Raw genomic sequence first — 17,567 nt, forward strand, 5'->3', positions numbered from 1 at the left:
CTTTGGAAAGCCCGGGCTTTCATTCCGCCCAAGCAGAGAAGCCCTTGGTGGTTCTCCTCCCCCGGGGACAGCAGGCGGAGGGTGAGGCGGAGCTGGGATGCGCTGTGCCAGGGAAGCCCGCACAAACGCCTCCTATCAGGCGTGGGCCCAGCGAGGGCAGGGAACTGCAAACTCCGACCTGTTATTTCTGAGAGCTCATGCATCAGGTAGACACAGGAGGAGAGCTGGAAGTGTCCTCTGCAGGCGCCCAGGTCAAGAATGGCTCAGAGCGCCTGGCCCCTCTCACGGAGACCCCCCGGCCGCGTGTCCCCACGTGTCCTGGCCACACTGGCCCTGGGCCACCTCCAGCAGGGTTTCTGTGGCCCTGGCCTTTGAGGTCTGAGCTGCTTTGAGATTTGGAAGGAGGCAGAAGGCCAGGCCACTTTCCAGAGGCCCAGAGCTGTGGCTTTAGCAAGAACGGTATGTAGTTTTTTTGTTTGTTTGCAGTACTGGGGATAGAACCCAGAGGCATTCTACTTCCAGGCTACAACCCCAGCCCTAATTTTTAGTCTTTTTATTTTTTTGAAACAAGGTCTCACTGAGTTGCAGAGGGCCTCCCTAAGTAGCCGAGGCTGTCCGCGAACTGCGAACCTCCTGTCTCTGCCTCCCGAATCCTGGGACGACAAGCGTGCGCCACCACGCCCGGCTCCAGGATGTCGTTTGTATTTACCAAATGGCAGAGGATGGGACACCAGTCCTGCCCCAAGAGGGAGGAGTCAACCTCCTCCGCTGAGGCAGGGTTTGTGCCTAGGCCTGGCACTGGAAGGAGAAAGGAAGGAGGAGGGCATGGAGGCGGGGAGGAGAAAGCGCCCCGGGCCTGGGCACTCCCACCGAAGGAGCCAGGGAAGCACTCCTCACAGCAAGGCAGGAAGAGAACAAGTATCCTCACTTTTCCAGTGAGGAAACTGAGGCCCAGGGGGGTACGTCGCCTCCTCAAGGCCACACAGACAGCCTTGAAAGAGAGTGCCAGAATTCAAGCACAGGCAGGGGCCCAGGATTTGAGCTCATAACTATGCACCTTCTCGAATGGGCTTCTCGGTATCTGGGAGGGAAAGCAGGCGCCGGCCTGTGAACTGACAGATATCTCAGGATGTCTCAGATGGGCAGGGCCCATCTGAGACAGCCCAGGCCCAAGCCAGCTGGGGTGGGGCCCACGCTCTGTCCTGCGGCAGCCAGACCTGTTCAACTGGTGCATCCTGGAAGCCGGCGAGGGCTGCCCTGGGCTGTGGGCACAGGCTGCCTGCTTGCTTCCCGCTCTAGCTTCTCTCTCCAGGAAGGAGACAGCACAGCTCCATCTTCCCGGCTTCTCCACCCAGGGTTAGGAGCAGGTGGCCAGCCTGGGGGCTCTCTCTCTGTCCGATGCAGCAGATCCCGCCTCCAGCCCAAGAAGCGCGGACGTGGCGGGGTCGCGGCCGCCCCAACCCCAGCGGGTGCTGGGGCTCAGTGGTACTGCACAGGTATCAGTGTGAAGGCTTCCTGAGCATCCCTCCTGCACCCCAGAAACCAGGTCCTTCCGGATCAGTGAGCCCCGTGCAGGAGACGGAAAGCATCGCGGTTTATTCAAACAGGGACAATTGATACAAAGAGTGATGGACCCTGCCGTGGAATGGTTCTAAAGACAGTTTTACTGAACACCCCGAGGTCGGACTCAGAGCCTGTAAGAAAATACTTGGGGGGATCCTCTCTCCAAGGCCGGGGCTTTGTCGCCAAAGGCGTGGCCGGGGCCCCAGGAGGTGGTGTCTTCTGAGTTGTCAGAGTCCCACAGGGTCACGGGCAAGGGGGACACGCCTTCTGCAGGACGGCGGCCCGGGCTGGCGGCAGGCGCTCAGAGCCAGGCGTGGGAAGCCCACTGCCTTACGTCCCAAGGGCTGCGGTGGGGCTGCGTGGGGTCTGCACGCTGGGCAGCGCCATTACACCCCCGGCCACTGTGTGCGGAGCCCAAGAGAACCAAGCCCCTTCCCCTGCGGGCCCTCAGCACCCTTTGGTGGCCACACAGCACTGTACGTGCTCCGAAGGGGAGTGCTCGCAGGGCCCCGCCCGCGACGGCTGAGCAGGTGGTGAAGGGTGGACGCGGACAGCTGGCGCTGCTTAGCCCACGTCCACGGTTACCCAGCAAGGGTGAGGAATCCTTCTCCGGGGTGCTGCAGGAGAGCCTGAGTAAGCACCCGAGCTAGCTGCCTGGGCCCCCAGTACAAAGAAGACTGTCACCTCAGACCAATCAAAGGCGACCCGCCCGCCCCCAGGAGACAGACGAGAGAGAAAAGCAGTCGTCTCTGCTGGAGGAAGGCCAGGTCAGGTCTAGAGCTCCGAGAAAAGAGTCCTAATACTGAGTGGACGCCTGCCCGGGGCCAGACTCCGTCCATTTCGCGGAGGAGGAACGCCGGAGGGCGGAGCTGGGAGCGCGCTCCGCGGGCTCTCCCGGCCCCTCAGAAGACCCCGGGCAGCAGGCGGTAGGGCACGGCGGCCGTGTAGCGCTCCCAGTCGCGGCCGTACTTGTTGGCACACCGGTGCTCGTCCCGCAGGCAGCGGTGGGTGAGCAGGATGGCCATGTAGATGACGTAGAAGTAGGGCAGGAGGTGGCCGCCGCCGCAGGCCAGGCAGTAGGCCAGGCTGCCCATCAGGTCGCCCGTGTAGTTGAAGTGGCGGGCCACGCCCCAGAAGCCGGACACCAGCAGGCGGCTGCGGTGCCGCTGCCCGTCCGCCGACGTGTAGGAGCACTCGATGGACCTGGGCTTCCCGCCCCAGATGAGGCAGCGCCCGTCCGTCCGGCGGAACAGGTCCTTCTGGTGGTTGGTCACCCGGAAGATGTAGTAGCCCAGCAGACCGAGCAGCAGGACGCCCAGGGCGTGCGGGGTGGACAGCTGCACGGGGTGGTAGACCAGGTACAGGCCCTGCGGCGAGAAGGAAGGTCGGAGCCCTGCCTGGACGGGGCCGCTTCTATAAAAAACCACCTCCCTGCGGGTCTCAAATGAGCAGCACCGCATCTGCCTCGGGACCTGCTCGCCGTGTGCACAAACACACGGTTCACGCCACGTGCACAGGCTCCCAACAACCCCACCCGGAAGGCTCGGAGGTCGGAGTAAGCTTAAGACACCGAACCTCCTGGACATCCACGCCTCGCAGCAGGAGTCGTGGCTGTCCGGTGCTTAACTGGGAGCCACGGCCTGCTGCCTCTGTCCAGCATGGAGACAGAGAGTCATAGAAAATGAGTATTGCCAGCCCAGGGAGAGATCACAATTCGAAATTTGAAGACCCATTTGGACTAAATACAGACTGCTTTGACATCGCCGCAAAGTCAAGAAAGATCTTTATGTTCAACCATCCTAAGTCAGGGGTTACCCACAGATCCTATGTAGTATTAAGTATAAAACACAGAATCTGTATATCCTATTGTGATGGCGGGCCTTGTCCAATCAGTTGACAGCCTTAAGACCAACCCCCATTAAAGAGGAAAGTCTGCCTTCCAACTACAACATCATCGGCTCTTCACTGGGCCTCCAGGCTGCCCTCAAGATTTGTGACCAGCCAGGCCACACCATCACGTGAGCCAAAAAAATACTCTCACACACACATCCAAGCCACCCCTGTTGATTCTGTATCTTTGGAGAACCTCATATGATAAAAACTGTGCGTGTGTGTACAGTGAGGGATGACCGTGTATATTATATGTAAATATGCACCAAGGGATATTTAACATACATAATCATCCCTCGGCACACAAGGGACAAGTTTTCCCTTCATGATTTTTAAAGCCCATGGGTAAAGCCGGATATAGTGGCACGCACTTGTAATTCCAGTACTCGGGAGGCTGAGACAGGAGGATCGGGGTTCATGGCCAGCCTCAGCTACTAAGTGAGGCCCTTTGCAAATTAGGGGGACCCTGTTTCAATATAAAGAATAAAAAATAGAGTTGGCAGTGTAGCTCGGAGGTAGAATGGGCCTGTGTTCCATCCCCAGGACTGCAAAAATAAATAAATCTTAAAAATTAAAAATATGAAACCCGTGGGTGTTCAAGTCCCTTATATAACACGTATGTAACCTGCGCACATCTGCTGTATTCTTTAAATAATCTCCTAACGACTCCTAATACAGTGTATACGCTGTCTCAATAGAGGGATGGGAAGAAAACACCTCAGTCCATGCCTGGCACAAGCCAGTCTCCTTTCACTTATAAACCTGCAGCCGACTGGCTCTGGACCGCGCTGATCCAGAGGCCGACTGTGTACCGAGCCTTATACAGCAAGAGCCGCGGGACCCTGGCCACGGTCTCACGCGCCTGGGAATGTCGCTCGCAGACAGGGAAGAGATGGACCCAGGTGGCCTCTCAGGACCAAGGACCTGGTGCTGGCGGGCAGCAGTTGTGGGGGGGTGCTTGGCCCTTTACCCCACCCTACTTTTTTTTTTTTTTTTTCAGTACTGGGGATGGAACCCAGTACTGAATTCTACCTCCGAGCTCCACCCCCAGCCCTGTTTTTTCTTTTTTCTTTTGAAACAGGGTCTCACTGAGTTGCAGAGAGCCTCACTAAGTAGCTGAGGCTGTCTGCGAACCGCGATCCTCCTCTCTGCCTCCTCAATGCTGGGATGACAAGTGTGCGCCCCCACACCTGGCCATCCCACCCCACTCTCTCCTGAGGACCTGTGCCAGTGGCCGGGTCCTGTCGCCAGCCCGTGCCGCCATCGTTTGAGTGGCCTGTTTGCCCGAGCCTCTCCTGACTGGTCCTTTGCACGAGATGCTCTCGTGGGAGCGGCAGGGCCGTGACAGGCCTCTCCCTCCCCCTCTGCCTCCGAGCCCCAGCCCCGAGGCAGCCCCGGGAGGGGGTGGCAGATCCCGGGGCCAGGAGCAAAGAGACACCGCCCGGCTGCGAGTCACCATGAGGCCGCCGACAGCTCCCTCTGTCCAGCCCAGAGTGGTGTCTACCCTGGCTGCAGAGACTGAGTAAGTGGGGACGTGCTCTTGGCCACCGGCCCTGGCTGTCGGCCCAACCCAGGAGCAAACCCGTCCCTTTGACCCCTGAGCTGACTATAGCCGGTCCCGACTGGTGGTGGCTGGACGGCTCACTGTGCACAATGCGCCCAGGTCGGCAGGTCTTTCACTTGCTACGTTAAGGGAGACGGCCAACTGGTTGGGGTTTTTTTTATTCTATATTTTGAAACAGGGTCTCACCGAGTTGCAGAGGGCCTCACTAAGTAGCTGAGGCCGTCCGTGAACCACAATCCTCCTGTCTCAGCCTCCCGAATGCTGGGATGACAGGCGTGCGCCCCCACGCCCCGCAGTGTAGAGTGATTTTACTAGGACATGATCCCATTACAAGATGAGAAGCTTCTATCATACGCAGACCCTTTCCTTCTTCCTAGGATCAAGGGTGACAGCTCTGACGACCCCCAGGGCAGATGTCTGTGCTGGGCGCATGCTTAAGCACGCACGCCACCGTGTCTGCTCGAACTCGGCCTGGCGTCCCTCAGGCCCGCACATCCCATGCCCGCGGGCCCAGGTGCCGTGTCTCCTCACCTGCAGCGTGTACAGGTACGGCAGCCAGACGCAGTCGCCCCAGCCCAGGTACCACCCGAAGTGGTCGTGGCAGATGTCTATGGTCTTCAGGTACCAGGTTTCGTTCCAGAAGAAATCCAGCACGTAGATGGCCTGCAAGACAGAGGCGGATGACCCTGCTGACCCCGGTGCAGGCAGACGGGGCCGGGGGAGCCACACTGCCCGCAGGGAGACGGGGCGGGGGTCGCTGCTAAGCAGCCAGCGGACGGCACTGCGGGCTGAATCCTGTGCTTTCTGTCTTTTCCAGAACATGGGAGTGGAGGGAGAGGCCCTGTCCTCATAGTCTGCACCCAGCAGAGGAGAAGAAGGCCCACATGCCCGGAAGGAAGGGCTCCCAGCAGTGCCCTGGGGGCGTCACCCTCAGCCGTAGAACCTGGAGCAGAGGTGGCTCGGGGTGGGAGGACTCAGGGGACATTCCCCAGGGAGGTGGCTCCCAGTGCCACAGTCCACACCCGCTGGAGGCCCAGGGGGGCAAGCGTGTCAGGTCTGCGGCCTCTCTGAACCGTAACTCCCCAGCAGTCAAGGAGACTGACATCCACTCGGGCCGATAAACAGAAGGGAATGTGAGACCCGCTCATCCCTCCCTGCTCCGAGGGGCCGCCTGGGCAGACACCCCAGAGAAGTACCTTCCGCATCGGCCACCGGCTCAGCTCCCCACGGCTGTGGCCGGGGTGTTGCCACAGCCCAGGGCCTCCGAGTTGGGAACGGGGCTTGCCCTAGGCCTCCCTGTAGACAGGGCTCACAGAAGGCGCAGGTCCATCCACCCAGACCTGCTCCTGTGGCCCTAAGTTGCTGAGGCCGTCCTCGAACCTAGAACCTACAAACGTCCCATCTCAGCCTCCCAAGTACTGGGATTATAGGCACGGGCCACCACACCCAGCCTCCACACACACTTCGAGGTCTCACTGGCCTCGAGGCAGGATGAGAACTCCCATGGGCCTATGGCGCCCAGGGGATGTGACCCCCGTCCATCCGTCTGGTCCTGAGCTCCTGAAGGCTCCCAACCCAGGACCCAGGAATGCCCTCGCATTTTCAAACTTGCAATCTCTCCCAGCCCAGGGCCTGCGTGAGCCTTGTTTTCATCCACAATGTCCTGTTCTCCCTCCATTCTGTACCTGCTTAGACCTACAACTGAAATCCCCAGGGAGACCTCCCTGGACCAGGCCGGGCCGTGCGGTGTCGGCCTCGTCCCCGGCCCAGGCCTGGTGCATCCCCGGGCTGACAGTGGGTGATGAGAAACCAAGGAGGGGCTGGCTGTCTTCCAAAGGTGATGGACGAGCTGTGTGTGGTGGCGCACGCTTGTAATCCTAGTACTTGGGAGGCTGAGACAGGAGGTTCCAGGCCAGCCTCAGCACTTAATGAGACCCTCTGTAACTGAACAAGGCCTTGGTTTATTTTGGGGGGGGGGGTCTGGGGATGGAACCCAGGGGCATTCTACCTCCAAGTTACACCTCTTGCCCTATTTTTTATTATTTATTTTGAAACAGGGTCTCACTAAGTTGCAGAGGGCCTCACTAAGTAGCTGAGGCTATCTGTGAATCATTATCCTCCGGTCTCAGCCTCTCAAGTGCTGGGATTACAAGTGTGCACCACCACATTCCACTCAAGATCTTGTTTTAAAATAAAAAAATAGCCGGGCGTGGTGGCGCACGCTTGTAATCCCCGCGCTTGGGAGGCAGAGACAGGAGGATCGCGCAGGTTCGAAGCCAGCCCCGCGCGCTGGCTTAGGAGACCCTGTTTCCAAATAAAAATGTAAAAATAGGTCTGGGAGTGTAGCCCGGAGGTAGAAGGGCTTCCAGGAACCCCAGTACCACCAAAAAATAAATAAATAAATAAATAAAATGGGGCTTGGAGTGTAGTGCAGAGGTAGAACAAGCCTGGGTTCGATCCCCAATAGAAAAGAAAAAGCGGTGGCTTGTGGTATTGGCCACGCTGGCTTCTGGGTTTCCCCGGAGCCCCGCAGAGCTGGAGCCCCTGTCCTCTTAGCTTCATACAGTGTTTACCTGCAGGATGTTGACCAGGACCATGGAGTTGGTCACGTGGCCATAGAGTTCCCGCTGCTTAGCCGCAAAGGACAGGTTGATGAGGGTCCAGGCGACGATCCCCGGGCGCCCGTTGAAGAACAGCTTGAAGTCAAACCACTTGCCGATGCGGGGGTTGAACTCGATGCCCATCATGTAGTTGTAAAAGAAATTGCCTGTGAATTTGCTTAAGGATGAAAATAAAGACACGGTCATTCGCCAAGCACGCTCGCAACGCATGACCTGCCTCCCCTGTGGGCGCCGGCGCCAAGCACGGGCCTCCGCCGCTCACAGGTCGATGAGACGGCAGGAGAGCTGTGCCATGGGCCGCAGAGGGGACGTCGGGTCCCCGCCCGTGTCCCCGGCACCCCCATGTGCTCCCGCTCCACGGCCAGCTGAGACTTTGCATGCACGCCCCTGGACAGGGGCGCCTGTGTTGCCCACTCTGCTCCAGAGAAAGCTGGGAGCAGGCACCCAGTTTCTCCTCACCTGCCCATTTGTTGCCCTGGTTACCTGACCCCAGAGCCCACCCCCGGCAGGGCCAGAGAGTCAGCAGGGATAATCCACGCTGAGACCCTGGCTAGGCGCAACCTGCTGGACGCACCCAGGGAGTTCTGTGCTAATTAGAACTCTGTGTTCTCATGTCCAGATCCCTCAGTTAGGCTAACCGCAAAGAAGGGAAAGATACGGAAGCCTCTAATAGTGCGTGTGATTATAAAGCAGCAGAAAGAACTCTGGGAGCTGCTGAAGGCCAGCTCGCCACTGGGGACACCAAGTGGGAACCGCACCCTATGCCGGGCGTGGTGGCGCACGCCTGTAATCCCCGCGCCTGGGAGGCGGAGACAGGAGGATCACGCATGTGTGCGGAGACAGGAGGATCACGCAGGTCTGGCTTAAGACGCTCTGGCTTAAGAAACCCTGTTTCCGAATTTAAAAAGTATAAAATAAAATAGGTCTGGGAGTGCAACCCGGGGGTAGAAGGGTTTCCAGGAACCCCAGTACCACCAAAATAAAAGGGGGAAACACACTCTGCTTTTATGTGGCCCCACACGAAATTGTGAGCCCTGCTGTCTAACAACACCTACAAGAGCCCACAAGACATCTACTGATGAGTAAGTAGAAGGGTGGGCAGGTGGACAGATGGATGTGGAGTGGCTAAATGGTGAGTGGATGATGGATAGATGGATGGATGGATGGGTGGGTGGATGGATGGATGGATGGATGGATGGATGACTGGATCAATGGGTAGAGGATGGGTGGATGGGTAGATGGAGAGATGGATGGATAGATAGATGGATGGATGGATGGATAGATGGGTGGATGGATGGATGGATGGATAGATGGGTGGATGGATGGATGGATGGATAGATGGGTGGATGGATGGATGGAGAGATGGATGGATAGATGGGTGGATGGATGGAGAGATGGATGGATGGATGGATGGATGGATGGATGGATGGATGGATTACTGGATCAATGGGTAGATGGGTAGATGGATGGATGGATGGGTGGATGGATGGATGGATTACTGGATCAATGGGTAGATGGGTGGATGGATGGATGGATGGATGGATGGATGGATGGATCAATGGGTAGATGGGTGGATGGATGGATGGATAAATTAATAAATGAGTGGATGGGTAGATGAATAGAGGGGTAGATGGGTGAGTGGGTGGATGGATGGGGGATGGGTGGATGGAATGGTGGATGGCTAGATGTGTGTATGGATGAATAGGTATACTGAGGGATGAATGCCTACATAGATGGATGATGAAGAGATGAATGGAATGGATGGGTGGGTGGATGATGAATAGGTAAAAATATGGATGGATGAGTGGATGGATGGATAAGTGGGTGAATGGATGGATAGAGTGGATGGATGGGTGGATGGATGGGTAGATGGATGGATGGATGATGGATGGATAAGTGGGTGAATGGATGGATAGAGTGGGTGGGTGGGTGGGTGGGTGGATGGATGGATGACAGATGGGACAGACTGATAGGATGGATGGAGAGATGAATTGATGGGTAGGTGGATGGATATTAGATAGAGGGAGAGATGTATAAGGGAGGCGAATATAGGGTGAGCTGGCTGAGCCCAGCGATTCCTGAACAATGGGTGCCAACCAGCAGGACCCTCCTGGGAAGCTGGGACATTAAAGCTGCTGAGCTCAGATTCCCTGAGACCGTTTTAGAGAAATGGGTGATGGGCTGCCACTGTCCCAAGTCAGGTGTCTTTCTGGCTTCTTAGCGCCTATGACAACCCTCTGGGGACGACTTGGTCACACAGGACAGACCGGGCCCTCCTCAGCTGCACTCTTCCCAAGGCAGGAGAATCCACCAGCCATGCAGAGAGGCAGATCCCCAGAATCAAGTCCTACCAACCACCTCCTTCGAGAATCAGTCCTCAGGCAGGCGAGGGGTCCGCTTTAGGTCTGACCAGCTACTGCAGGACGTACCAGTCCTTGGCGCTGGTGGGAAACAAGTAGCCCTTGATCATCGCAAACGTGGAGACCGCGTAGCCAAGGATGTTGGCACACCACAGCAGTGGGATCCAGTTGTCAAAGATGATGGTGGGGGAGAACCAGTTTAGCAGGTGAGAGTTTGCGAACCAGAAGAGATGCGTGATGAGCCAGGCTTGCAGGCCGTTGATCTCGTACTTGTTTATATCCCCTGCAGAGGGAACATTGAAAAGTCAAAGCACGGTTCGCATGCCTGGCCAAAGCCCTACTTTGACCCTGGGCGCCTTGGTTGCCACCAAGCCCTTTCCAGGGCACGGGCACCATCCCAGAAGAGCCGGTCAGCGCCCCCTGGCTGTGGGTCAAGAAACTGACCGCTTCTGCTGAGTCCTGGGAAGAGGAAGGAGGCTGGGTGTATGGCTTTGGTTCTGACTCTCCTTAATGGACCCCAACCCAGTTGGTTAGCGAGGCTGGGCCAAGTGGTAGCACAGGCAGAGTGGGGCTCCCCTCTTGCGTTCAAGGCTCTCCAGGAGCGTCCCAGCCTCCCCACTAGACAGAAGACTGTGTAGGAGACAGGATTCCATCCACACCCGGGGCGTGGCATGAACTCAGGTTCCTCTCAGGGCCTCAGTGATGAGAAAGTCTGTCGAGAGACGGTTGGATAAACACCACGTGGCCTACCCATCTGTGGAATACTCAGGCAACGGCACAGGTGAGCAACGTTCACAAAGCTGTGTCGTCCACCCACCACAAGGCCAGGCAGGGAGCCGGAGGCCAGGAGTTTCCTTCTGACCAAGGATATGGACATTCAGCCTCGGGTCTGGGACAGCCTGGTTGTGGTCTCTGGCCTCAAGGTCTGGTACTGTGCGAAAATGCCCAGGCTCTGCTCGTGTGTGCCTCCTGAGTAGTGTCTGAGATGGGCCCAGCCCGGGGAGGGCAGGCCCCAGGGCTGGAAGGCTCCCGGGTGTGGGCAGATGGCTGGAGGGTACCTGCTGGAGTCACGGCTCCCTCTTGTATGCCTCCTACATAGCCTGGCAGAAATCTGTGGCAGAAGTCAGGCAGCAACATGTACAGAAGCACCTGGAATACAGAGTTTTTTGCTTAGTGGGGAGTTTTGGTGTATGTGTGTGATACCGGGGATGGAACCCAGGGGTGTTCTACTTCTGAGCTACGCCCCCAGCCCTGCCATATATATTTATATTTTTCCCCCCTTTGGTGGTACTGGAAACCCTTCTACCTCCGGCCTACACTCCCAGACCTATTTTATATTTTTATTTGGAAACGGGCTCTTAAGCCAGTGAGGCTGGCTTCGAACCTGCGCGATCCTCCTGTGTCTGCCTCCCAAGCACGGGGATTACAAGCATGCGCCACCATGCCTGGAGATATATATATATATATATAATTTTTTTTTTTAAAAACAAGGTCTTGCTAGGTTGCTGAGAGCCTCACTTAAGTAGTTGAGGCTGGTCTCCAACCCGCAATCCTTCTGTCTCAGCTTGCCAAGTACTGGGATTACAGGTATATGCCGCCATGCCCAGCTGGAACACAGAATTTTTAGACCAAATGACCAACAGCCCCAGAACAAGCCCGGTGTGTTTTGATAGAGCCTACCCCATATCTTGTGAGGATGCGAGATCTGCCTGATTTCAGTAACACCCTGCCAGAACTGTGGTCCTCAACCTGGCCCAGATCCCAGACCCCAAAGGCCAGGACGGAGGCGGCAGGAGGGTGCGCTCCCACGTCTGCACCCGACCGCCAAGCGGGGCTCTGACCTGGAAGGTGACCCAGGAGGCGTAGAGCTGGGCGGCTCTTGTGGTCAACGGCGGGGTCTTGGCCCAGATGTCTGCAAGGTGCACGCGCCCGGTGGCCAGGTCCAGCACGGGGGCGGTCAGCGAGCAGCTGTACTGGTCACAGGCCATGATGAAGAAATAGACGATGAACGGGGCAAACAGCAAGAGGAAGATGACGCTGGCCAGGGAGAACCAGTCCACCTCCCTGCGAGGAAGACGGCGCCGGTCACTGCAGGGCCTGCCGGCCCCCACCCCACAGGGACCTACCGCTCAAACCAGCCAGCGCCCGGCGCGAGGGGACAGTCATCCCCGGGAGCACAGCCCTCCTGCTGCAGCGGAGGCTGCCCGGCAGGTGGACAGCCGTGGGGGCCTGCAGGAAGCCCAGGGCCCAGGACACAAGTGCGGATGCTTCTGTGGCCACTAAGCCCAGCAGCTTGCCCGGTGTCAGGCCAGGACGATGCTCGGTCCAACACCCAAGGGTTCACACCACACCGCACAACACAGGAACCTCGGCGCCCGAGCAGGACACCGGGCAGAGCGGGCGCCAGCGACCTTCCGCCCCGCATCTGCTCTGTGTCACCCGGGGGTACAGGTGGAGCACCCCTAACCCCAAACACGAAACGCTCCCAAATCTGAGATTTGAGAGCTCGCAGGAAGACGCCACAAAAAGGACGCCACACCTGACCCCAAGTGCTGCCAGAAGCTTGGATGGCCTAGAGGCTGTGTGAGTCTGTGAAGTGGAAATGGGTTCCTGGCTCAGCTGGGGTCTTCCCCCCCTCTAGACGTCTCAGTATGTATATACGAGTCTATCAAGGTCTGAAAAAAATCACAAGTCTGACAGATTGATGGGACCCAAGCATATCTGATAAGGGATACTCATCCTGAAGTGTTTTTATAGTTCCTTTTTCTTTTTTAAATTTCTTACTGTATAATATGGGAAGTTAAGCTGGGTGCGGTGGTGCATGCTTGGAATCCTAGTTACCTGGGAGGCTGAGACAGGAGGATCAGAGCCTCAGCAATTGAGTGAGGTCCTTGGCAACTTAGTGAGACCCTGTTTCCAAAATAGGTCTAGGAGTGTAGCCCGAGGTAGAAGGCCCCTGGTTTCCATCCCCAGTACCACCAAAAAAAAAAAAAAAAAAAAAAAGAAACTGTTTACTTTCCAATAGTCTTAACAATAAAAAAGGTTTTTATTTTGTTTTGTTTTTGAAATGGGGATTGAACCCAGGGTCATTCTACCTCCGAGCTACATGCCCGGCTCTTTTTAGTATTTATTTATTTTGCAGTACTGGGGATGAAACCCAGGGGCATTCTACCTCCGAGCTACATCCCAGCCCTATTTTGTATTCTTTATTTGGAAATGGTCTCGATGAATTGTAAAGGGCCTCGCTAAGTAGTAGCTGAGGCTGGCCGCGAACCGCGATCCTCCCGAATCAGCCTCCCGAATGCTGGGTTTACCGGCCTGTGTCACCACGCCCGACTCGACTTTTTATTTCCGAAATGTGGTCTCGCTAAATTGCCGAGGCTGGCCTCTAATCTGAGATCTCCTGTCTCAGCCTCCCAAGTACCAGGATTACGATGTGCGCCACGGCGCCCAGAAAATGAGAATTTTAATAGGTCCATAACTTCTCTGAGGCTCAACAATGAAGATCCCCGTCCAATTTTCTAGCCAGGAGAAGGCTTGGGACACTTACCAGGCGCGGCCCCACTGTCCGTGATCTGTCCCTTTGTCTTTGGCGCCGGTGCCGGTTCTGGAAGCGCCGGGCTGAGATTTTGCGGCCATTGAGTCCTGCAGGGAGAAGAGACTGGTTGTCCCTTGCTCTGACTGTCTTAGCAGGACGCTGAGCTTGACTTTCCCTGCAGCACCAGCCTGGGCTCACAGGTCTTACAGGCTTGGTCTCCTTCCCAGCAACTCGTTCCAGCTGGGAGAGAGATGGCTCTCCTGATGCGAGATTCCCTCCCCTGGCCTTCCTACTAGTTCCTGCCAGCCTTCCTCTCTGTTCTAGGTGCGCCCATAGGGCTCGCCCTCCGTGACACCTGGCCGGTTCCTCTGCTTGGAACCATTGGCTGGAGAAGGAGGGTTCCTGCCCAAGGTACTTGACCCGCTGCTTTCATTTCTTAATTCCTCTTCTTGCGAAGCAGAACCATTTCATTTGTGCCCTTGGATACCCTCCCTCTCCCTGCATCAGAAGGTAAGCTCCCCTGGGGCGGCCATCCAGTGTCCTATTAACTGCCTCCCAACCAGGGCCTAGAATAGTGCACCTGTGGGCACTCAACAACCCCAAGAAAACCAAGAAGAGAGGAATTGGAGGCAGGAAGGAAAGAGAACCTCTTTAGGGACCACAGCTGCTCAAGATGTTTATAATTTAGGAGAAGGAGTGACACCCTCACTCCCAAACCACGTTCTGCTTATAAAGATTTTAAATATCAGGGGTTTAAAAATTTATCTTAAAAGTTACAGAGAGGTGATGCACACTTGTAACCCCAGTCCTTGGGAGGCTGAGAAAGGAGGATCGCAGGTTCGTGGCCAGCCTCAGCTACTTTGTGAGGCCCTCTGCAACTTAGTGAGACCCTGTTTCGAAATAAAGAATAAAAGTCAGGCGTGGTGGCGCACGCTTGTCATCCCAGCATTTGGGAGGCTGAGATAGGAGGATCGCAGTTCACAGACAGCCTCAGCTACTACTTAGTGAGGCCCTTTGCAACTCAGTGAGACCCTGTTTCAAAATAAAGAATAAAAAAATGGGGCTGGGGGTGTAGCTCGGAGATAGCATGCCCCTAGGTTTCATCCCTGGTACCACAAAAAAAAAAAAAAAAGTTGATTTTCTTGGCTAGGGTGCAAGAGAGGGGGTGTCATACATCATTGCCACCACATACAGATAATAATTTATGCATAGAAAACTTAGCCAATATTGCCTGGAGGCGCACATTTGTAATCCCAGCACTTGGGAGGCTGAGACAAGAGGATCCGTGTTTGTAGCCAGCCTCAGCAACTTAGTGAGACCCTGGTTCAAAATAAAGAATAAAAAATCGGGCTGGGTAGCCAGGCGTGGTGGCGCACGCTTGTAATCCCCGCGCTTGGGAGGCCGAGACAGGAGGATGGCACAGGTTCAAAGCCAGCCTCGGCTACTTAGTGAGGCTCTCAGCAACTTAGTGAGACCCTGTTTCCAAATAAAATATAAAATGGGTCTGGGAGTATAGCCCGGAGGTAGAAAAACCCCTGGGTTCCACCTCCAGTACCACCAAAAAAAAAAAAAAAAAATCGGGCGTGTAACCGCCACGGGCACATTCTAGAAGTCACTGGGGTGCCTAGAGTACGGAGCAGCAGAGGGGCAACCCAGGCTCCCTGGGGTCACGCTGGGTTCAGTGACCCTCCTGGTACTGGGCGGCGTGCAAGTCTGTGCCCCTGAGGACTGTGATTATCACTGACGGCAGATAAAGGTTTGTGTCCTGCATGGTAAACCAAGCTGTGGGGAGGGCTCAAAGGTATCTGAAATCAAGGCTTTATCGCATTATTACAGATGCTGGCCAAGGGTGAAGAACCAGCCCTGAGACAAATTCCCGAAGCTACCAGCAACAGGGCCATGAAACAGAAAAAAAATCTACCATACCCAGGGGCCCAGAGGTTAAAAAAAAAAAAAACTTTTTTTTTTTTTTTTTTGGTAATATGGATGGAACCCAGGGCCCTTTTACCTGTGGGATACACCCTCAGACCTATTTTATTTCTTAATTGGAAACAGGGTCTTGCTAGGTTGCTGGCAGCCTCACCAAGTTTCTGGGGCTGGCTTCAAACATGGAATCCTCCCGTCTTAGCCTCCCAAGTGCTGGGATTACAAGAGTGCCACTATGCCTGGCTAGAAATGTATTCGACTCAAGAATTGTGGAGAATAAAAACTATAGCCCCAAACTGGGGTTTCAAGAGGAAAAAGAAAGATACAGCTCAGAAAGAATGAGGACGGGAAGCCCCTGCGGTGTGAGGATGGCTGTGGTGGCCAGGTGGACCCGCAGGCTGACCCAGCCAGCATCAAAAGGTTACAGAAACGAGCAGCTGGAAGAGACGCTACGAAGTTTGCAAAATAATAGAAATAACGATGAGCGACAGGACTATCAGGCTACTGCACGCCCACACAGATGAACAAGACGGCTCCTCAGCCATGGACAGGTCGTCCCCCTCCGCGGGCCCGCAACAGGGCAAGATACCTAACACAGGAGGCCATTTAAAAGACCATTGAAAAGGATACACGCCGCCGCCGGGCGTGGTGGCGCACGCTTGTCATCCCCGCGCTTGGGAGGCGGAGACAGGAGGATCGCGCAGGTTCGAAGCCAGCCCCGTGCGCTGGCTTAGGAGACCCTGTTTCCAAATAAAAATGTAAAAATAGGTCTGGGAGTGTAGCCCGGAGGAAGAAGGGCTTCCAGGAACCCCAGTACCACAAAATAAATAAATAAATAAAAAAGAAAAGGCTACACACCTAGACCTTACACAGGGCTGGAAATTCAGGCCATTTTTTTTTCTCTCCTTTCTCTCCCTTTTTTTTTTTTTTTTTTTGCAGGTCTGGGGATGAAACCCAGGGGCATTCTACCTCTGAGCTACACCCCTGGCCCTATTGTTGTTGTTTTTTTTTTTTCTTCTGTGTTTTGAAACAGGGTCTCGCTAAGTTGCAGAGGGCCTCACTAAGTAGCTGAGGCTGTCAGCGAACCATGATCCTCCTGTCTCAGCCTCCAGAATGCTGGGATTACAAGCGTGCGCCACCATGCCTGGCTTTGTTCTCTATTTTTTCTTGTTCTAATTTTTCTAGTAGACATGTAAATATATGCTAAAACAACTAATAAAACAAGAACAAAAGGTTGGGAGCAGTACTTGGAATCAAAGCAGCCACAACTCTGGGAACATGCGTGGCTCTCCCATGGATCCTTGAGGAAACTGCCTCAGAGCCCAGGCAGTGACCTTTTGGGGTGACTCAGGGGTCTCTATTGCATTTCTGCCAAAGCCCTCTCATGAGACTCAAAAGCAGCATTCGTCCGTGCCAGAGGTGCCCCCTGTGCTCCCCCCTCAAGCTCCTGCTGCAGATCCCTGGCCTTCCATCTGGCCGGGCTCCTGAAGACGCTGGGTTCCTGCAGGGCAGTGGCGTTCCTGTAGCCTCCCAGACACAGGCAGGAGCTTTATTTGGAAGGGAGTGCCCAGAGCCCCCAATCCCAGATTCTCTCTGTTTTGACAGAAGCCAGAGGGTGTCTGCTTCTCACAAGCCACAAAACGTAAGACCCGCTGTAACACAAACGCATAGTCAAATACCAAACAACTGAGCCCCTCCTCCTTCCTCCAGCCCGTCCCAGGCATCATTAAATTTGGGCGAGTATTTGCCTAGATTGCACCATGAATGATGATCACCTAGGCACTCCCGCTCTCCGCCTTCTTTCTCCCCCCAGATTGTTTTACATCTGATTCTCTGCAACCTGGCTTCGCCTGCTGGTGGAGGAACAGGTTTTGCTCGATGTGGGTCTGCCACACACAACCGGCCTCTCTCCTCTTTTTTAGCAACAGAGGCATTAGAAGGATTCTGTTAGAAGTATGCCAAGCGTCAGGGTGCTTGACTGCTTCTGACTATCCACTCTGCAAAGCCATCGCGGGTTTTAGGGGGAAGCTGTCCTGCCGGCGGGCTGCCCCCGCCACCAGCCTGGGGGTCTGCCAAGACCACGCGGCTGTCCGTAGCCCCGCCTG

General features: G+C 55.6%; 1 protein-coding gene across 3 annotated transcripts; it reads right to left on the reverse strand.

The window, feature by feature from the left end:
- Positions 1–2,465: 2,465 nt before the first annotated feature.
- On the reverse strand, positions 2,466–13,637 carry DHCR7 (7-dehydrocholesterol reductase; the record flags this gene model as incomplete). 3 transcript variants are annotated; one of them, XM_080703468.1, is made up of 7 exons in its annotated part: positions 2,466–2,930; positions 5,549–5,680; positions 7,591–7,795; positions 10,068–10,281; positions 11,057–11,147; positions 11,840–12,062; positions 13,549–13,637. In XM_080703468.1, the coding sequence occupies 7 exons, from the start codon at positions 13,635–13,637 to the stop codon at positions 2,466–2,468; spliced, it is 1,419 nt and encodes a 472-aa protein (XP_080559594.1). The 3 variants fall into 3 exon arrangements, with proteins under 3 accessions (XP_080559594.1, XP_080559595.1, XP_080559596.1); XM_080703469.1 differs by having other exon boundaries at positions 11,816–12,062; positions 13,549–13,562; XM_080703470.1 differs by lacking the exon at positions 11,057–11,147 and having other exon boundaries at positions 10,068–10,099; positions 13,549–13,562.
- Positions 13,638–17,567: the final 3,930 nt, after the last annotated feature.

This window comes from Muscardinus avellanarius (genome assembly GCF_963383645.1).
Source record: "Muscardinus avellanarius genome assembly, chromosome: 1".
Taxonomy (NCBI): domain Eukaryota; kingdom Metazoa; phylum Chordata; class Mammalia; order Rodentia; family Gliridae; genus Muscardinus; species Muscardinus avellanarius.